A 21893-nucleotide genomic window follows, 5' to 3' on the forward strand; every position below is an offset into this window, starting at 1 on the left:
TGCCAAGTCCTTTTCTTTCCCCCACAGTGTGTTTTATATGCTAGCATGTAGTTTTACTCTTCTCCTAAACACTCCACTAAGGTGCAGGGCCTGGAGTTGCCATAGAAACACCTTTGAACTCCTCCTCACCCAGAAGACTGTGCCAATCCCCAGGGCTCCGGGGGAGAAAGGCAAAAAGAGACACCTGTGGATGAGGAGAAAGGAGAGGGAAGACCATGGTGGGGGGTTCTTTAAAGAGGGCTGAACCAGGCATGCCCTGCCCTTTGCCCAGCAACATGGCACCAGGCCACAAAGAGAAAGAAAAGAGCCAAGAAGGTTCTGGAAGAGAAGGAGCTGGTGGGCTGGCTTGTGCCTCTTTAATGAGTTACAACGTTGATCGGTGGGTTCATAGGGGTCAAGGGGAATGGGGAGCGGCTATACATATCCTTCAAGGAGAGAACAGGCAGTCTTCTACGCAGGCTGAAAACTAGGAAGGCCGTGACTAGGAAAACTGAGAGCCCCCTACTGGATGCCAGCAGGGTACTGTAAGGCAGCAGAGGTCAACAAGCAAGCAGCCCACATCCACACCTCCCATTTTTAAAAGCATTATCTCATCGCTGCCACCAGTGCAGTGCACCAAACCAAGGCAGGACAGTTTCGGATCGGGGCCAGCGTATCGAAGATTTTTTTTGTTTCTTTTTTTAGTTTTGCTACCGCAATGTTCTGGTCTTTGGGTACTTCCTGGTAACTTAGCTTTTCTCTGGGCAGTTTATTGGGGGCAGGGCGGGGTAGTTCTTGAATGAACCAGAGAAATCACAAGGAACTTTCTGCATCAGCCCAGACCCACAGCAGGAAACCTAAGAGTAAACAGAGCCACACAGTACCCCCATTTGGAAGTGGGGTTTCCTTGCTTCTGTTTCCACTGTTCCCTGGTCCACTTGCAGGGTGGAAACCCAAAGGCCAAGGGCGGGAGCAGGAAGGAGGCATGAGGTCTCCCTCTCCCCACATACCAGAAGGTCTAAAGAAACACACACAGAGCCACTGTCGAGCAAAAGAGGACGCCCTGACTCCACCTGTCGGGTGCCTGGCCCCCATGTGTGCTCCTCACTGAGCAAGACCAGAAACCAGCAGCACCAGCAGCTCCCAACACTGCTCAGGTAGGACTGTACCTACAGGGTGAGAAGCGACGGGCCAAGTGGAATTTGGGTGGGGTCAGACAGAGAAAGGAGAAAACCTCCCAGGCCTCAGATAGCTGAGAAGAATCCTTCCCGGCAATCCACAAACCCAGGGCCAGCCAGGTGCTCCCCGGGGAGGAAAGGGTGACCTCTAACAAGGGTGACCCCAGGCCACACAAACACCAGGGGTTGCTAAGCGGACTGACCTGGTCACCACAGCCACCTCCCTAACTTCTCCTAGATTAGACCAGCCCCTCCTCCCCCAGGAACGCCCCTCCCAACCTCAGCTGCCTCCCCTGCCAGGCTCCTGCCTCCTCCCCCTCCTCCCCTCTAGCACACTTGTGGAGGCCCTCACCCAGGACCTAGTGGAAAATTTCCTTCCCCTTTATGACTGTACTTAAGACACACATACTCCATTCTTCACCTCTGAATCGACTGAGCAGAGCAGCTAGACAGCGTCCCGCCCCAACCCCAGCCTGCACACACACACACACGCGCACATGCACACACGTGCACACACATACACATGCGTGTGCACACACATACACATGCATACACACGCACACACAGCAGAGGCCACGGGACCTGCATGCTTTATGAGCTGGAAAGGAGAGGAGCGATGTGCTCCAGCTGCCACTCTACCTCTCGCCATGCAAACAAGTGTCCGAGCTCTCCCACGACACTCTCAGGCCCTCGATAACGCTCGTTCTACTTTGTACTGAGTCTCTCTAATCAAGGCACAAGTCCAGTCTGGAACTGTCACCATGCTGTGTGACCTGTGGCATCTTTGTTCTTTTGGTGACAAATCTATTTTCCACTGCTCCTTCTCCCCCTCCTCACACACATTCAAGAAGAAGAAAAAAGAATAGCGTTCCTGTGAATTCTCACAGCTATGTGATAAGTGATCCCTCACACACGCCACCTCCTGCTCGCTATCAACACTCTCAAACGCAGTTCCTACAGGGGAGGGTCAGCCCCACCGCTTTCTTCTCGTTCTCCCCCTTAAATCCACCCACATTTGGCAGTCCGAGAGGCTCCATTAGCACTTGCCTGAGAAACTCAAGGCTGGGTTGGGTCTCAATGAAAAGAGGGAACTTCTTGGGCACAGATGATCCAAACTCAGAAAACTTCAAGTTTCTCCTGCAACTTTGTGCACATGGCTAGCAACTTTTTAAAAAACTATTTAACATCCCAGCAGTTTTGTTGGCATTCCAAGTTTTAGGAACCCTTCCCTCCCGCCATCGTGAAAAGGGAATTTTACCAGATGTCAAAAGGACCGACAGGAACCTCATACCCTAAAAGGAGGGCAAAGGCTGTAAAGGGTTCATTTAGCCACTGTGGGATCTCTCTGCAGGGCATCTCCCCCTCGGCTATATCAGAGCCCCCGCCCCAAGCCCAGGCAGGAGCAGTGGAGCGCGGTTCGCCATGCCACCCCGCGCAGCGAGCCGGGAGCGGCGTCCCAGTCCGGGCTGCAGCGCGCGAGCGGGCACTACAGCGGGGTCTCCCGCGGGGACACCGGAGCGCTTACCTATGTCAGAGTTGCAGAAGGCGTCCTGGGGGTGGCTGGGCGAGCATGTGCACGCCTCAGCGCCCCAGTATCCCAGGCTCCAGCTGCTCAGGAGCACGACGAGCCCGAGCCAGGGAGTCATTGCCGCTGCTGGGGCTACTGCTCGCCTCTCCAAAGTTGCCGTGCGCGCCGCCGCCGGCGGGGCTGCTGCAGCCGGAGATCGTCCACCCGACCGTACGGGGCAGCTCTGACCTCGGGCGCGCTGCCCTCCGAGAGCCCAAAAGGACGGGATGGGGTGCGGCGAGGCTGCCTCGGCGCTGGCGCACGGCTCTGCGGGCCGGCGGTGTCTTCGAGTCAAGGAGCTGGAGCTGGGACAGGCGCTAGTGAAGCCGTCTGAGAGCCCGCCGGCTGTCCGCTCTGCGCTGCTCCCGGGCGGCCGAGAATTATAGCGCGGTACCCACGGCACCCCCTCCCGGGGCCCCGCCCCTCCGACCAATCGCGGAGCCGCATTACCTCATCGGCCCTCCAAAAAGGGAGCGGGGCCGGGGGCGAGGGGCGACGGGGCGGGGCCACCCGGGACGCTTCGGATCCTTATAGGGAATAATGCGGCTAAGGGCACGTGAGGAAATCGGACGCGCCTCCGACCCGCGCTGGCGGAGGAGCCCGCAGGGCAGCGCCCGCGAGCCCCTCTCGTCCCTCTCGTCCCCACCTTTGCCACACGGCCACCCCACCCTCTCGGCACTTCTGACCCAAACCGGAATCAACTACTACCCACCCCAGCACCAACCCCTCCCCTGGTCAGAGGCAGTCCTGGCCCCGGAGACCTTGGCTGCATCTGGACGAAAGGCTAAGAAAAAGACTACCTCTCCATCTCCTTTGGAAACAGCAGAGTCAGAGGGGGAGAAACCAGACAGATGACCCACGGTCTCCACCCCACCCCGCTCCCACCCCCCCTAACCCCCCCGCCCACCTCGACCCCTGACTTCCTTGGGTATGAGGAAGCCGTCTGCCTTTAGGAGCGAGCGCTCGTAGAAGGTCGGTTCTGCGGAGTAAATTGTGAAGTCATTCAAAAAACGCTGTTCTGGACGTTGGGGTTCGGCCAAACAAAGTTATTGTTCCCATGGAACTTGCAGGTAATACATGGGTAAATCCATGAGTACATAGGGTAGTTGTCTATGGCGACAGTGCCGTGAAGAAAACAAAACAGAGTAATGGGTTAGAAGTGACTGCGGAGGGCGCTGCTCCCTGTGGGCTAGCAAGAGAAAACCCTCTCCGAGGAGGTGACATCCACGCTGAGATGTGAACAAGAAGGCTCAGCTGTGTGAGAATCGGGGAGGAGAGGACGCCGGTCAGGGAGACCAGCAAGTGCGAGGCCCAGAGCTTATTGGAAAAACAGAGTAGAAAGGGCAAGAGGAAATGGTAACCCCACCCGGGCAGACAGGTCTCCACCCTTCAGCAAGGAATTTGAGGGTGAACTGATCCAAAACTGGGGTAAAACCAGATCCCGGAGGACTATCCAGTGTCTTAAATTATGAACTGTAATGACTAATTGCTAATAACAAATACTAGGACTCTCATTATCAAGAAACATCTTCATTCTGTCCTATATTTTGCATACCCCATCTCATTATACCTCACAATCTAGGGAGAACACCAAGTTTTAGTCACGTTTTCCAGACAAGGAAACTGGCGCAGAAAGGTGACAGAGCTTGGCCAGCAGCCAGGAACCCAGGTCACTCGTTGCCACCTTTAGAGAGAGGTTTATTGCTCCGGACTGTAGCAGCAGTTAGCTGTAACTGTGCCAGTGTCCTCTTACTCTGGTGCCTCTCGTCCTCTCTCTGCCAGTTCATCCCGTTCAGAAATACCAGACGTCTAGGGCACAATAAGGACTGAAGACACCGCTCAGAAATGCAAGTTCAACCTCTTTCTCAGAAACGCCTTTATCCCTCAGAGAAGTGACATCGCGATGACAGAGCAGAAAATGTCGTTGGAAATGGTATTTCCAAGAACATTTTTTAAATTCCTTTTCATCCCTTAAAATTCTTAGCTATAAGGAAAGGGGTCTAGTTTTCACGTTTCTCTGCCTTGTTCTCCCAGCTTTTAAGAGCCTTCCCAGCTCAACTCCCTCTCTTGATGTTTACTTCTGCGCTTTGCCCATGGTTTCCTGGGATATGGTTGTATGATTTCCCCAACCACACTAGAAACACCTTGAAGCCTCAGATATTTGGCCCCACTGCTTTTTAGTCCTCGGCACAAAACAGGGTCCCAGGAGACTAGGGTGTCAGTGTGGCCAGCAGTCCATTGAGTCTTGAGCAGCGAACCCCTCCAGGCATCAAGGCTGAACGAGGGCATACTTGGTGGGATTTGGGAGCTTCACTTATTCCTGCACCGCGCCAGTCATGTGGAAGGTTTTATAAGCCTTTCTAGACCAAATCCACTTTGGATAAGCATCTTATGTGAAGGATAGAGGCCCTCTCTTCTCTTTTTTCTTTTCACATTACGGTTTTGTCCCAAATGCTAATGTTTTCTCCAGGGGAAGTCTTGCCTAGAATATGAGTACAAGGCCGATAACTTTTGCTGAACTGTTAGCAGCAGGTCCCTTAGAGAAAGCATCTGAAGCATTCAATTATGGCAGCTCCTTAATTACGTAAGCACAGGAGTAATCTGAGTGTTTTTCCAGCTGAACGATAATGAAATTATCTTTTGGTTTAGTTCCTCTTACTCCCTGTCATAAACTAGTCCATGCAACATCTTTGGAGTTCATCTTCCCTTTCAGTTGGGAAGTTCTCCCTAATGTCTAACCTGAGCAGACTTCCCTGTGCCCACCCATGTGAGGTCAGCTTAGTCCTCATCTTAAGGAAAAGGGGAGCAATCTCCATAAATCTGTGTGCAGGGGAGCCCTTCTGCCAGGGTTAGCCCCTCCAGCAAGCAGACCTCACAGCCATCCATCCAGATGTCATAATGTCCATGGACCTAATATGTAAGAATTGCTTTTTCAAGGCCACTTTATAAGGTAGATGGAGTGGAACTGGGACTAATGGTAAGGATGAAGATTCTGGCTCTCCCACTTTTTCTTGACAGCTAAGAACAATGATAAACTTATAAACCTTGGAAGAACTGAAGAAGTTTCAAAATGCATCTGGCCTGCCTTCAAACCTACCAGGCTGACCTGGTATTTCCTTTTCTGGAACTTTTCTAGGAAAGGTGACCCCATGACCACCAACCCACTTCATATCAAGTTACAGAAGGCTGGGATCTCTGGGAAACTTCTCACAGACATTTACAGGTCCCATCCTCTTTCTATCAGTGGGAAAAATAGTGTTCAGACAGGTGAAGGAATTTTCCCAACATCTTGTGGTCAGCTAGTGGCAGAGCCAAGATTGTGCAACAGCACATGACCTGATGTTTGCACCCTCGTCATAGAAACCCCAGCCACTCACAGTCCTGGATCTGCATTTCAGATCTGGAGATGAATTTGCTTCAGGGTCTTTGTACAGTGACCGACGTGAAGAATTTCACCTGCCCTGACTGACCAAATAGTTGTCTTATGATGATAATCATTACCTCTGCCCCACACAGCCGGGTGGGCCATCTAGAAGGAATACAGCTCTCCACTTCTCAGATGTTTCTCTCTTGTGTGTTTATGTTTTTCCTTTCCAAATTATTATCTAATGCCTTTTGAGAACATTCCAAACATATTGCTGCAAAGGACACATGAAAACTTTCTTTTGGGGGACAAGAGATGCTTGGATAAAAAAAAATTAAAAAAGCAAAAGATCTGAGGTTTGTTCCAAAAGTTGCTGCAGAGGAACAGATGTGTGTGTTTGGACAAGTTACCTCACCTCTCCAGGACTCAGTTTCCATTTTTATTAGCTGAAAGATAACTTGGTGGTCTCCAAGACGCCCCTTGGCTGGAAAAGTCTAAGATTTCAGGATAAATCCTCAAGGACAAGGTGAATGTTACTGAAGGGAAGACAGATCTTGCCCTTTAAACAGGCTTGGGGCAGATCGAATGTGCCCAAGGCTGAAGCACATCTGTCAGTCTCTCAATCAACAGTTACTGAGTTCTTATTCTGATCTGTCCTCCAAGACAGAGCCTGAAAACAAATATTGGGACATATAGTCCCATTGTACGTCCTTGTTTTGCCTCTTGGATCATAAGCACTACAAGATGAGAAAGTATGTCTTTTATTGTCTCCATAAGTTAATCCAAAATGTATGGAACTCTTATACTGTGGTCAGGTTGCAGCTTAAACGTCACCTTCTCCAGGAAGCCTTTTCTAATTTGGCTCCCCAGTCTCCATCAACCCCCTCCTAGGTCCCCCCCAGCACCCTGTCCTTCTTTCTCTCACACCACTCACCTGACTGTAATGTGATTGTTTACCTGCCTGCTTCTCTTCCTGGACCGTAAGCCCTTTGAGGACAGGGATCCAGTAAGTGTTGGTAACCAAGAAGTCGGCAAGAATTGGTTAAGTGAATGGAGCTGACGGGCCCCACCAGCCCTTCGCAGGAGTATTCGGAGCGGGCAGGTGGAGCTCGCTGAGTCCCATCCCTCTGGCCAGTGCTAGGGGGCGCTGTGAGCCAGAGAGCACCCGTTCCCCCAGCGCGCGGTCTCAGCCAGCCTCGCCGAAAAGGCGGGTGCGGGTGCCTCTGAGTGGGTGAAGCTAACCCCTCCCGTCTGCAACAGCCACAAAGCTCCCAGTCAGCATCCCGTCTGAGTCCACAGCTGCCCACCTTCTCCACCCTCAGGCTGGCCACACGTCAACCCGAGGGGGAGACGTGCTCTTGGGAAGAGAGAATACTTGTGAATCACGGGTTGTGGGGGGACCCGGCGTCTGGGAACACAGCAGGGGATGCCACGGTCCCACTCTTCCTGAGCTGGCCTCTGGAAATTAAACCTGGAGAAGGCGCTGACAAGACATGTATTGTTTCTGTTGCCCCATAGAGAAACACCTCTTTTCTCCTCTGCTTTTTCCTCTCCAGACCCCTAGCCACAATGCCTTCCCCCAAGCCCACAGTCCATCTGAAAGTCATTACATTTGAAATAGCCTTTCCCAAGCAACAGACAGACCTGGTCCACCCATCACCATGAGCCCAGGCCGGACCCTCAGTGGGGCTGCTGCCCAGCACTGGGGAATTAGGAACCCAGGATCGTGGGTACTTCAGGTTCTCTCTGTGTCTGGCACCAGCAGGGAGTAAACACCTTTCCTGGCTCCCATCTGGAGCCAATTTTGTGGCAGTAAAATTGCACAGAGTCTCTTGCCCTAGTTCTCCCCCAGCTCTGCCTGGGAGGGAAGACCCCTCAGTAAGAGTCTCTGGCTGCTTCACATTTATTTCCAGCCCCAGCTACTCCCGGAGATTTTAAACCAGAAAACACATGTGCACAGCACGGACATGTTGTGCCCAGTGTTTTCTGGGGTGGTGGGAGATGGGAAACAGTGTTACTATTCCAGCTCTTGATTATTTTTTAAAAAAAAATTTCTTTAATGCCTGTGTGCTCAGTTGATCATTTCTGCGAAGGCTAATATGAAGTGGAGGGAGAATGTCCTCCTTGACCCTGTCTTAATGTCTTCCTTATGCCCGTGAAGTTCATGTGTTTTTCCTTTAAAAATGAGTGGCTCCTTTGTGGTTTCTTTAAAGGGTGAATGCTGTTTCACATGGCAGATGCACATGGGTGCCCTCGTGGCTTAGGAAGGGAATGGGATGGAGCAATGGTTGGTCTCCATTCAGACTGGGCTGGAGATCCTGTTTCTGCCAAGCACTCGAACTCTTTTCTGTGGAACCTGCTGGAGCTGAAATTGACTTGTCCTGGACTACAGGGAGGTCCAAAGAGCCTTTGACGCCACGCATCACATCCTTCCTTAAACTTGGCAGCCAAGACCCCCGCTCTGGGCTTTCACTTTCTTCCTCTCCAATGGCACCTTCTCTGTCTTCTTGGCAGACTCTTCGGGCTCTTCCTGTCACTAAAATGTAGGTGTTTCCCAATTTTCTGTCCTTGGCTCCCTTCCCTTCTAGCCTCCACCCTCTCCCTGGCTAACACCACCTTCTCCCCGTTCTACCTACCACTGGGCCACGTGCGCTGGGACAGGCACTACAAGCAGCAGTGTCCTACTGAGCTCCAGTCTACATCCAGCTTCCCCCTGAACAGTTACACTCGGGCTCCAAAGGCTCCAAACCCACTGCCTTTTCTCCTCATTCCCCCGCAGTGTTGCCTGTCCCCACCAGTGGCACCGTCATTCACAAAGTCCTGTCGAGTCTCAGTCCACTCACCTTCCAACCATCTCCCTTCCCCATTCCCACGATGTCTGGCTTGGATCAGGCCCCCTTAGATTCTTTCCTGACAATTTCAACAATCACATGATTGCTCACCCTGCCTAGAGTCCTTCTCTACTAAATTCAAGGTTTGCACTGCTGCTCCTGGAAAATTTTTCAAATATAAATCTGAAACCATGCTGTCCTTTGCTTCCAATAATTCATTTCTGCTCCATGGCTTGCTTAACAAAGCCTCACACTCCAAAGAAAGGCTTGCAAGGCCCTCTGTGATCTGGCTCGTCCCAGGGCCCCACAGAGGGGGACCATTCACATAGAATACAATGTGATGGCTACCTCTGAAGTTATGCAACAGCAGGCCTGGCCTTGCTTATCTCCCCAAACCTATGTCCTCATTCCCGCCTCCCCCCCTTCAAGTTCCAGCCATCAGTTTCCTGCCTCTGAGGCTTTGATCACACTGTTCTCTTTGCCTGGAATCCACTCCCCAACAATATATCCTCCACTCCCCTCCATCTCATCTGTCAGGATTCTTTTCTTTTTTAGGATTCAGCTGGAGTCATCTCTCTTCCCTAGAAAGCTCACTGACCTTGGGATGATAAGCTGGAAAGGATTTCTAAGACAAGAAAAAGGAAGGGGAACTCACATTAGTTGAGCACCAGCTCTGTACAAGTCATTCTCAATACAGTATTTCCTCCAGTGCTCACAACCCTAAACAGTTATTATTTATGCCCATTTTGCAGTCAAGAAAACTGAGGCGAAAACATGAACTCAAAAAGATATATGCATCCCTATGTTCACTGCAGCATTATTTATAATAGCCAAGATAAGGAAGGAGCCTAAATGTCCCTCAGCTGATGAGTAAAAGAAATTGTGGTATAGATACACAATGAAATATTATTCAGCCATAAAAAAGAATGACATCTTGCTACTTTTCAACAACATGGATGGACCTCAAGGGAATTATGCTAAGTGAAATAAGTGAGACAGAGAAAGACAAATACCATAAGTTCTCACTAACATATGGAAGCTTAAAAAAATAAAAACACGCTCATAGTTTCAGAGAACAGATCAGTGGTTGCCAGAAGTTGAGGGGGGGGATGAAAGATGTCAAAACATAAAGAGAGAGAGAAAAGAAAATTGAGACTCAAAGAAGTGAAATTTCATGTCCAGTTTCTTATCACCGAGGAAGTGGCTGAGCTATGGTTGAGACTCAGAGGTCTCTTTCCAAAACAGCGCTCTTTCTGGAGACTACGAACTCACTATACCCTTAGGTTCTTTGGGGTGTCTGAAGTGCTGGTGATTTTTCTCTTTGGCTTTTGGGGTCCCACGGACTGCTGAGAGCTCTTGATCATTGTATGATTAAGCCAAGCACGGGGAGACACAGGGAGCCTGATCATCAGGCAAGTGAGATGCGTCTCTTGTTGTGCACATGGTTTGCAGGGGAGAAGAAGCAGGAGAAATTACATTGGCAGGCAGTTTCTGGAGGTGTGGGTATGCCCTCCCTTCCTGAGAATTTGGGTGGATGCCGCAAGAAAATTACATTTGTATTACAAAGAAGGGGCCCAGAAACCAGAGGCAAACTGATAGAATACTGATCAGTATATTTTAACAGCTATTGACTATGGCTTCATTTCCTCCTGAAATGTCAAGGCTGAGACTGAGGCAATCTACCAGGTTTTTGTCCCAATTCTGCCGTACACAATAGCTGGGTGACCTTGATTGAATGAATCAATGAGCCCCCTTTCTTCAGATGTGAAACCAGGGGGCTGGATTTTATGATTTTTCAAAGCTTCCCAGTGGAATATTCTGGAAGGCAGACTGACAAGGAGGGTGGGGACTGAGACCTATGATGTCAATAAATCTGGAATTCAATCCTTCACTTTTTTTCTTGTGACCTTGAACAAGTTTCTTAACCTCTCAGAGCCTCGGATGTCTAATGATAAAAAGGAGGAGAGATTCATACCTTAACTGTGTGATCTTCACGAGGCTCAAACAAGGTATGGTGAATAAGGCACTTGGCACAGTGCCTAGCATGTAGTAAATTCTTACTGAGAACATATGTGTACCAGAGTGTGGCCCTACAGGTACAGAAATGAATGAGACCAGCCCCTGCCCTCAAGTAGCGTCTGATCTGTGTTTATTAAGGAAAAGCATATTCCCACATCTCCTTGGACCATGTAAGTAATACCCAAAGGAGGGATGGAGAAAAGGAGGAGGCAAAGAAAACAAAAACGTGATAGAAATAGCTCATTTTTACAGAATGCCTACAGGGTGCTGGGCATTTTCCTGAGTGGTTTGCACATATTAATTGAGACTAATCCTTATAGCAAACACTGTTAGATAGATGGGATTACTCTCACCATTTCTTTTTTCTTTGGCTATGGAAACAAAGGTAAAGAGATATTATGTAATTTGGCCAAGATTACATGGCCAGGATGCTGCTGTGCTGGGATTTGAAACCAGAGCAGTCTGGTTCAAGAACTCATGCTCTTTATCACCCTTCTAGCCTGCAGATTCAAGGGACAGATGCTCAGTGTCTGTCACCAGGTGGGCCTTCATGCCCAGAAAGTCTTGCACCCACCAGTCAAGGAGTGTGAGAACATGAGTCAGATTAGGGCAGTGAGTATATCAGCAAGCCTCCTGGAGAATGACATTCAATGGAGTCAGTGTGATTTCCATCCCTTGGGATGAGCACAAAAGCTAGAATCAGAACACTTGGTTCAAGTCCCATATCCTCTGTCTAATGGTCTCTCTAAGTTTATTCTCAAAATGAGCACAAACGTCTAACTCACAGAGGTAGTTTCAAGGATTACATAATAGCTAACTAACGTCGACTGAGCATTTACTACGTGCCAGGCCCTGTTCCATGTACTTGAAGGTATAAATTTATTTAATGCTCACAACTCTATGATCTAGGGGCTGTATCATCATGTCCAGTTTACAGTAATTTGGCCAAGATCATACAGTTTAGGAGTGGTAGAACCAGAATTTGAAGTTCAAAGTCCAGTTCTGTGCTCTTTGACACCTCTCTGCTCTCCAGTGATTGGTTGAAAATATTTTGCAAACACTAAATGGTATTGTTGTTCTCTTCTCTCATATGTACATCTTAAATCTTTTACACTGCCGTGCAGGCCTGGAGTGCCTTTCCTCCTCACACCTGGCTACCTTGTTTGTCTGAAGAGTAAGGGGGTGGAGCGTCAGGTTCTGGAAGCCCCAGTGCTATGCTAGAACCAGCTCATACTGGCTTGTGAGAGCCCATTTATAAATTTTCTGAAAGTCTGCTAGTCAGTTGTTAAGTACAGCCATTATTAAAAATTCAATTATATAAACTTAAAATTAATTAAATTATATTAAAAACAAGGGTAATAAATACTTAAAACTCATCACTTCCTATTATTTTATTACATTATACTTTTGTCTGTTCTCTTGTGGTCATTTCCAGCTATTGCATCTAGATGGTGGAAATATTATATAACAGTGTGCTTGCAAATCTACATTCAGTGACATCACATTGGAACTTAAAATTGCTCATGACTGGAGTACTTACACAACAGCTTTTGGCAGATGCTACAAATCAGGACTTTTTGTCCTGGAGAGCTAGTTAAATATTTACCAGCTCACCATTTCCTAGCTGTGTGCTCTTGGATGAGTAAATTTTCTGTGTCTCGGTTTTTTCATCTGTGAAATAGAAACAGCACTAGTGCCTACCTCACAGAGTTGTGAGAAATAAACAAGACGATGCAGAACGCCTGGCACAGAGCAGCCATCAATGAGCGGCCACTGTCAATGTTATTACTAAGACAATGTTATCGTTGGGCATCATCTACAAGTAGCCTCTTCACTTCCACCCAAGCAGGGTGCCACCCATCAGACATTATCTCTGCCTTGATGTTCATCACACTGCTGGGATTGTCAGTTTCTATGTCATTTTCCCTCTTTAGAAAGTGAACTAATGGAGTTTTCTGAGCACTTAGCACAGTTCTCTGAGCACTTATTAGCACAATGCCTGACCCACAGTAGGTCTTCAACAAACCATTAGATTAGATTGTTAATGAAGGAAGAGGTCAGAAACTACTGAGAAACCAGAATTCAAAAACAGGAGGCTTCTGTAATCACATTATAAACTGTGAAGAAATTCTTTTCCACATTGAAGCATTACTGGAGTATTGTGTTTGGGGTTCACGCATTTGGGAGTACCTTATATAGAGATCATTTTGGAATTTCAGGAATTAAAATCCCCCAACTACGTGTCCAGATAGACCCACCACACACTGAACTGTTTTATAAAAAGTTCTCAGTGTGTATAACATGGAACCCCTTTGCTAGTGCTAGCATGTCAAGGAGGAATGTGGCCAGCAATTTTTAAACTGCTTGAAGGTATTTGAAACTGCCTCTGCCTCAAATATTTAGAGAAAAGAAGATCTTGATGTCACATCAACAAACTCTAGAAGAGCTTGCACATACCTGGCCTGGGAGCCAGTGATTGAAGGCTAATTGCAGAGAAAAAGGAGGGAGAGGCTGAAAGCATGTTGAAAAGTCATTTTTGGGGGTCTGTTGTTCCTTTGTATGAGCTGATTGCTGGCTTATGCAATGCCCAGTAATTAAAATGGCTGGAATGCTTTGCATTTTTTACAGGAAAGTGAAGGCAGGTAGGAGGCCCAGAGCTGGGGCTGGCTGGAGAGGAGCCCAGTGATCCTACCCTGACTGCCCCTTGGCCTGGCAGAAGTGGCTGGCATTTCCCCTGGTGGTGGGGAAGAGAGAGGAAGTCAAAGTTGTCAGGCGTAACACCCACCGCTCCCCACCTCACCCTCAGTCAGGTGCATCCAGGTGCACCACCTCTAGAGGGAAGCTATGCGTAGACCACCCACCTTCTGGAAGTCTGTGGTGATTAGTAGTGATGCCTAGGAGTGATAAACAATGAGAAAGCTCTCTTTTATTAAATACCTGCCTTGTGCCAGGCCCTGCACTAATAATGTGACATATATTATCTGATTTCAAGAAAAATAATCATATACTATCACTCTCCTGCTCAAAACTCTCTGTGGATTCCTAGTGCATTTAAAATAAATCCTCAATGCTTCTCCCTTTATACTCAGCATGCTAGTTAATTACCATCTCTGGGTGGGATTTGTTTTTTTTTTTTTTTAATGTATAAAGGGTGTCTGCTTTCACTTCCCTAGGGGACAACTACATGTCAGTGTCCCTTTTCTGTCCCGAGATGGAGAGGCTGATATGTTGCCTGGATCACGAGAGGGGAAACCACTCCTGGGGGGAATGATGTTCTCCCTGGTCCTGTGTGTGCCTTCCTGTGGGGAACTTGAGGAATAAGCAGCTGGGTTTAAAAGTTGACTTTCAAAGTCTTCAGAGGGCTCCAGGACAGGCAGACTGCCCTGTCTGCGTCCCTGCATTGCCTCCCTGATAAACACTCCTGCTCAGCCTGACCACCGCTGGGCCCCAGAAGTGCCCCCTGCGCACCCGACTCTCCAGGCTTATCCTAGCCAAGCAGGATCTGTGTCCTTCCTCGCCAGGCCACGAGCTGTATCCCCTCTTCCCATCATCAGCATTTTAAAAAGTGTTTTATTTCCAACTTACAGAAAACTTGCAAGAATAACTCAAAAAATTACCAGACACCTTTCACCCAGATTGCCCAAATGTTAATGTGTGACTACATTGCCTTCATTTTCCTCCTGCCCTTCCCCCTTCTCTGTCTTCTGTCTCTCCGTATCTATGTCTCTGTGTCTCTTGGGTTCTCTCTCTCTCTCTTTCTCTCACACACACACACACACACACACACGCACACCTATTTAAGGGTAAGCTGCAGGCACGCTGCTGCTGCAGCCGTGAATACCACACTGCGTGTTCCCTAATCACAAGGCCACCCCCAGCTTTCACAGTGCGGAGCAGCTCGTCCCTCATCCCAACCCAACGCTTCCTCCTCCTGGGTACTTCTCTGCGGAGGATTTCACTTCTCTGGACCTCGGCCTCCTCATCCGAGAGCGCTTACCTCATAAGGCCGGTGTGAGCATTAAATGGGATGCCCCGTGTTGAGAGCTTGTCCCGTGCGTGGGGCATCGGGGGTGCACAGTGAGTAACTAGGAGCGTGTTTTGCTAGAAGGCTGCATTTTTCTTTCCTTGGAAGTGGTTTGAATTCCTAGGATTTCTTCTCCCCCTTCTTCTTAAGGTCAGTTCTCGTAAGAAAAAAAGACAGGCTCTGTCTTTTGTTCGCCTTATTGACTGGGCACCTGCCTCAGGTCTGACCCCGTTCTGGGCACTGAGATAGTGCGGCAAGTCAGACAGAGGCAGCCCCTGTCCTCACGTGGGCACGGTGGGGACGGACAGGCCACGTGGAGCAGAGACGAACCCTTTCAGTGGGTGGTGAACGCAGTGGAGGAGAGACGACCGAGCGACCTGGGGTGGGGGCTGGCAGGGGGTTCTCCTAGATCCTTTTAATCCGAGAAAATGCCTTCTGGGAAAATGTCAAGCACTGTTTAGTTTTTCAATAAATGTTTTCCTCATGCCGTGCATCCCCCTGGTGGGCTGTTGTGAGAGTGTTAAGTCCTCCCATGAGAACCTAATAATGGGAGCACACACTTTTCTACCGCTTTACAGCTATGCTCCCATCAGCCTGACGCCCTGTGAGGGAGGCACTATCAGCCGCATTTTACAGATGAGGAGATGGCGGTTCGGAGAAACAAGTCCATTTGCCCCTCCTGCAACCACACAGTGTCAACCTCTTCCTGCTCACAAGGAAGAAAATGGCACGTTTTAGTTTGAGGAGAGAGCGCTGTGTCAGAAGACGCAGCTCTAACCGGCTCTGCTGCTTGGGAGCCGCGGGGTCTTGCGTAGCCCTCCGTGGCGCGGAGCGGTGCCGGATGGCCCCTCATGCCCACCCCCACGCCCATGGTAACAGGTGAGTCCGCCTGGCCTTTCTCTTCCTCTGCCTCCTCTTTGAAAAGCGGGAAGAGTGTGGGAGGAAAAGAAATGAATTGTCGGTATGACCTGTACCAGGTAATCATACCTCGAGCCAGAGAGTGTGTCTGCCTCAGAAGACAGGCACAGAGGGGACAGTGACTCCTGTGCCTCACGACAGCACAGTATGGGCTCAAGCCCTGCTCTTGTACGAACAACTGCTTTTATTCTCTCACGCCACGCAGAAAAGCAGTGACATTATTTATGGCCACATCTCATGCAGTGTGCAAATGATACCCACTGCGGTACACAGTTCTATTCCAGGATTCCTGTTCCGAGCAGACCGCTGAAATGTTAGTTAGAGCATTTCCAAAGCAGGGTGGGTGGCGGAGAGGGACCATTGTGGTTAGCTGACTGTATTAGTGATCTATTGCTGTGTGACAGTATTACCACACACCTAGTGTCTTCAAACAACACACATTATTGTCTCATGGTTTCTGTGAGTCAGGAGTCCAGGCACGGCTTAGCTGGATCCTCTGCAAGGCCACAGTCAAACGTTGGCCAGAGCTACAATTTCGTCTGGGACCTGACTAAGGCAGAATCTGTGTCCTTGATCATAGGATTATTGGCAACATTCAGTGTTCTGTGGATTCTTTTTCTCACTGGCTACAGGCTGAAGTTCACCGTCAGTTCCTTGCCACGTGACTCTCTTCATAGGCAGATCACTCTGTGGCAACTTGCTTCTTCAAAGCCTGTAGGGAAGAGTCTCCTCCCAAGATGAGCACTGCAGTCGTATGTGATATGACCGCGTGCACATCATCCCATAGACCCTGTCACCATGCTGCCTTCTCTTGGTCAAAAGCATGTAAGAAGCCATGCCTGAACTCAAGAAGAGAACTGTGTAAGAAGAACAAGGAACTATGGGAACCACATTGGCCCACATTCCAATCAGACTGATCAGGATGTTCAAAGCCCTAGAAACCATGGAGGATGCAGAACAGTTGAAAGCACTTGAAATGGGAAAGAGGACAATAATAATAATAACACACAGTCATTTTGCTTTAACTGACAACTTTTTACATATGAGCTTACCTAACCTTCATACAGCCCTGTGGTAGATACTATTATCATCTGCATTTTACATATAAGGAAACCAGGACACAGGTAGTTCACGTAACATGCCCAGTTGACACAACTGTTGAGTAGCATTGCTGGGAGTGGAACCCGGGCAGTCTGTCTCTTGAGTTCATGCCTGGCTAGGACTGGCCAGTCATCAGAAGATGAGGTTGAGTTTACCCCGAAAGACACTAGGGCCAGAGGGTAAAAGCTACCAGGTGGTTGATGTGGGGCCTCTCAGAAACTGTGAGTCCACATTGCCAGGGCATCACCAGCAGGTGCCGAGGAGCAGCTGTCTAAATTAGGCTTGGCAAGTGTGCTCTTGTGCACCACAGTCCCTACCACTCCCTACTGTATCTTCAACTGAGGCCACTGGTCTGTTATTTCTAATATTCCAGTTTCAAGGCCCCAGATGGTACCATAAACTCTTAGGCCAGGCATTCAGGCAATATAAACCCCTGGTCACGGGAGGAAGCAAAGGAGGAGCTAAGCTTTAGTGATCATGGGAGAAGCTCAGCAACTGGAGGAAGGGAGTCATAGGACAAGAACTCAAATATCAGAGGGTCAGACTCTGCTGTGAACTGAGACCAAGCCCCTCGCCTCCCTCGGTCTTTCGCTCCCTCACTTGTATAATGGCTTTGATAGTTTCTGGTCCCACTGGTCCTTGGTAGGATCCAATGAGACCCCAGAGAATGGACTAACTCCTAAATATTCTTGAGGCCCAGCTCCACAGACTGAAGGAAGCCAGCTTCCTTGTGTTAGAACTGTAAGATGTGAAAATTCATTTGTATTCCTTCTTATTATGGAATTTTCCTTCAGAAATGGTTTTGAAGGGGAACAAAGCCCAATCCTGTAAGGAAATAGGAAGGGGAGGACTCATGGAAGGAAGGCTTCATTATGAGGTAAGGAGCTCTTGGCTGACGCTTTTGTTCCATCTAAAAAGAAATCTATTCTTCAGGAGGATGAAAGAAGAAGGAGGGAGAGAGCTATATTCTGCTGCACATCCAATCAGAACTTTAAGTCTCTGCTTGAGAATCCCAAAGCAGCCCTAGGAAAAAGGAAAATGCCTCAGAATATGAGCTAGGAAACCCTTAAACAGCACTTGTGCCTGGGCCCTGCTTCAGCTCATCAACAATAACAATAAGAAGAAGTAACACACAAAGAAAATAGAGACAGAATCATCGATGGAGAGCAGGGTGACAGCCATTGGGTGGCGGGAGTGGTCAGGGGGTGGAGGGATTGAGCAAAAAGGAAAAAGGACTCATGGACATGGACGACAGTGTGGTGATTGCAGGCGGCAGGGGTGGGTATAAGGGAGTTAAATGGTAATGGAAAAAATACAGTATAAATATTAAGAATAAAAATAAAAGAATAAAGTCTTGAGCCAAAAAAGAAGTAAACACTCAAGTAGCACTTACTATATGCCAGGTACTGATATACGAGTCAGTACTTTATTATTAATTCCTTTAAGCCTCAGCCCAGTCCAGTGGGGCAAATATATGATCATATCCTAATTGGTCGGTGGGAAAACTGAAAACCATAGAGGTCAAGCAACTTGCCCAAGGTCACGCAGCCCAGCAGCAGAGCCAAGCTTCAAATCTATGTACAGTCTTTCTCTAAGATTTCTGCCCTTAACCATGACTTAGGCCCTCAAGGATTGACTGAGCAGTTGCGTGGGTAAGGCATCATCCTAGGTATCACAGGGGTGAGAGGACAGAGAAGAGAGGCATGGGGAAAGCGAGACCCTAAAGGGTGAATCTTCCAAGCTAGTCCACGTTCTGGCTCTGGGACCTCGAGCAAGACTGAGTAACTGGCTCTTGCAGAGATCTTGGTAGTTCCAGTGCCTTCTGCAGTTAAAAAAACAATTGATGGAAGGATGGAGAAAGAGAGAGAGGAGGGAGGGGAGGGAGAGGGAGTAAGAAAGGAAGAAAAGAAATAGAAGCAAGAAAACAAGCAATTACAATAGCAGCTAGCTCTTATCAAGCGTTTATTATGCCAGGCCCTGCTCAGGGCTTTACCCGCGCTATGTCATTTAATTCTCACAAAAACGACCCAATGACTTGGTTAATATTGCTACCTCCATTTGAAGGATCAAGAAACCGGGGAATGGGAAGTTCAGTAGCTTGTCCAAGGTAACGCAGCTGGTAAACTGGAGAGTCAGGATCAATTTTAGTGCCCAGGCTCTTAGTCTGGAACAGAATCTGAATACTTGAGGTAAAAGTGTGATCCCTCCCTTTTGCAGGGTACTCTTGGTAGATCACAAAGCTCTGTGTGGTGAGAAATGCCAAGGTGTGCGGAGGTGTGAAACGGAAACCGGGGCCACCCCACGGCGGCCTCGTGCACCCAGGCACGGCCCCGTCTCGTGCAGCGGTGCTCTGGCCATTTGCAGCTTGGCTCCCCATCTCACTTACCTCCGCGTCCGCCAGGGCCAGATGCAGCCCGTGACATTGCAGCCCTGCTCAGCCAGGCACAGACCAGATGCCGTGCCCCACACCTGTGAGCTGGCAGCTGCTTGATTTGCACCTAGGCGGGTGGGCAAAGGAGGACAGAAATCACGGCAGAAGTCTTCAGGGCACCCGGTCAGGGCGCGCCATCCCCGCGCTGGGCTTGGGCTTGCTTAGGGGCCGAGCGCAGAGGTCTCCCCAGCCTCACCGTAAGGGGGCGCTCTTCGTCCCGGCTCCCTCGGCCACGTTTGGCTTTGCTGCCCTGGTTCTCCCGTTGCAGAATGGAGCAGTATTTGCCCAACCTGTATCCTTGCTGGTACTAAGGATTCAAGGAGTTGATATAGATGACATCGCGGTTGTAACCTTCAAAGCGTTACAGCTGGTAGTCATATTTTTCCTATTAATGCATTTCCTGGGAAGGCAGTAAGTCTTGGTGGGGCGGGGAAGCATGGCCTGAGAGTCACACAGACCTGGGTTCATTCCCAGCTCTGCCACTAGCCAGCTGTGTGTCCTTGGGGAAGTCATTACACTTCTCTGGGCCAGAATTTCCTCTCCTGTGAAATGGGAATAATAACGCCACCTTTAGAGAGTCACAGTGAGGATTATATGTGACAGGGCCTGGCTCATGGAAGAAACATAATGAGGAGTTTCTAGTAATTCCACGTCTTAACATTCACTGTCCACCATGGTCATTCTCTCAGGACAGCCTTCGCTGACCCCCTGGACCAGATCAGGATTTGATATATTCATTCTTTGTGGCACACATCACATCTTACATTTATTTGGATGACTAATTTAATTAACATCAGCCTCCCTAACTAGCTGTACGTAGGTGGGGACTCTGTCTGTCTGGGGGCATCATTGTAACCCCAGTGCCTAACACAAGCCTGGCATCATAATAGGAGCTCAATAACTATTTGTGGAGTAAATGAAGGAACTGAGTAGGTAGTACCCCTAGTACACTGGTGTATCCCACTGAGTGTTACAAATAAGTTTTTGTTATTATTAGTGAAAGCCCTGGAGTTTATTAACTTCAAGAAATAACTAGAACATGTTCAAGATTATCTTTAAAATACTGTCGTTCTCCTTAGCTTGCTTTTCTCTGCTTTCTTGGGTGGGGATCCTGTGCTACTGTTCAGTGCAAACCCTGGGGATATACTCCACTCAGCGGAATCCCAGGAGAATGTCTCCTTGGAAAATGTCATCTGTCACATCTTGATCTAAGCAGCAGGTTGAAGAATGTGGTCCTCTGTCACAAATCCCCTTTGCCCCTGGTCCAGAAAATTGCTGCTCCCTCAGATGATGTGAATATTGAAAAATTAATGCTCCTAAGGTCCTAGGGTGAAAGCCTAGGGCTATCTGCTTCCTGCCATAAAACTTCCTGCCTTGAGATCCTGCTTACCAATCCATTCTCGCTCATACGTCTTGACCAGCCAAGACCTGATAGGGGAAAAAGCCTTTTCCTCTCGGTGCGGCAGCCTGCAGCCCTCCGTCAGAGCACATGTCACTCCCCTTTGCAATAATTGAGTGTTTCCCACTGGTTTTAGGTGGCGTCCCCATGGACTTTTATGTAATAGTTACATCAGTGCAATATGTAGTGTAAAAAAAAAAACCTTAATTAACAAATAAAATTCACAAGTTCATGGATATTCTTGCTTAGGATAAATCCAAAGCTAGCATTTTAAGTAAGAAAAAAAAAGAGTCAATGCCAAGAAAATACTAAGTAAGTATTCATAGTACACTGTCAAAAGAAAATGGCAAAAATCATGCATGTGAAAAGCTAATGTGTGAGTTTCAGAAAAGCAACAATTATTTGTTTTCTGGTCTCTTTTCCCATTAATCTCTGAGTTCCTTTGGGATAAAGATGGCCTTTTATTCTTTCTATCCCAAGCACTAGCACAGTGCCTGACACAAAGGAGCTCAATAAATTCACCGAGTGTGGGATGCATGGGTGTAAGAGTGATGGACAGTTTGAATGCTGGGACTTAGCATCTTGGCTCCGGCAAATGCACTGAGGGTGGGGCCTTCCCAAAGCATGGGGAGCAGCGGTGTACCAAGTGAGGACTTTTCTTCCTAAACTGGTTTCTGTGTGACAGCAATTGCTCAAAGGAGGGCCAGTCTGGCTCTAGGCCATGAAATGAAAAGTAGCATGCCCAAAGGCCAGCTTCTCCTTCTTGGGTTCTCCCCACCGGACAGAATCGCCAGCTGCCTGAAGTGCAGGGGTTGCTGAGAGTAGCGAGATCCACAAGGACACTTTGGAGAGGACACCCTCGCTGGGCGGCCTCGGATAGGTCACGTCGTATCTCTGCGCCTGTCTCCTTCTCTATGGAACAAAGGCGTTCTTACAGCAGAAGAAAATCTTCTAGCACAGGAGAGTCTGGGAGGGGTTGTTCTGAATTTGAAACCTGCGGGGAAGGCCGTTGGAGGAAGGTGCTGATGAGCCGGAGCAAAGCCGGACTCAGGCTGGAAGAACTGATTCCGTGACATCCAGTG

At 48.7% G+C, this 21893-nt stretch overlaps 2 protein-coding genes across 2 annotated transcripts in view; one reads left to right on the plus strand and one right to left on the minus strand.

The window, feature by feature from the left end:
- TIMP3 (TIMP metallopeptidase inhibitor 3) overlaps positions 1-3056 on the minus strand; it is a 52098-nt gene extending 49042 nt beyond the window's left edge. The window contains exon 1 of the mRNA XM_090272550.1: positions 2683-3056. Coding sequence (XP_090128676.1) covers positions 2683-2803 — 121 coding nt within the window. The 5' untranslated portion in view covers positions 2804-3056. The remainder of the gene's footprint in view (positions 1-2682) is intronic.
- The window catches only part of SYN3 (synapsin III), a 364472-nt gene that overhangs the window by 162524 nt on the left and 180055 nt on the right, over positions 1-21893 (plus strand). The gene's annotated exons all lie outside the window — the stretch shown is intronic.

The sequence above is a fragment of the Furipterus horrens genome, unplaced genomic scaffold (genome assembly GCF_987537825.1).
Source record: "Furipterus horrens unplaced genomic scaffold, mFurHor1.1.pri manual_scaffold_4, whole genome shotgun sequence".
NCBI classification, from domain to species: Eukaryota; Metazoa; Chordata; class Mammalia; order Chiroptera; family Furipteridae; genus Furipterus; species Furipterus horrens.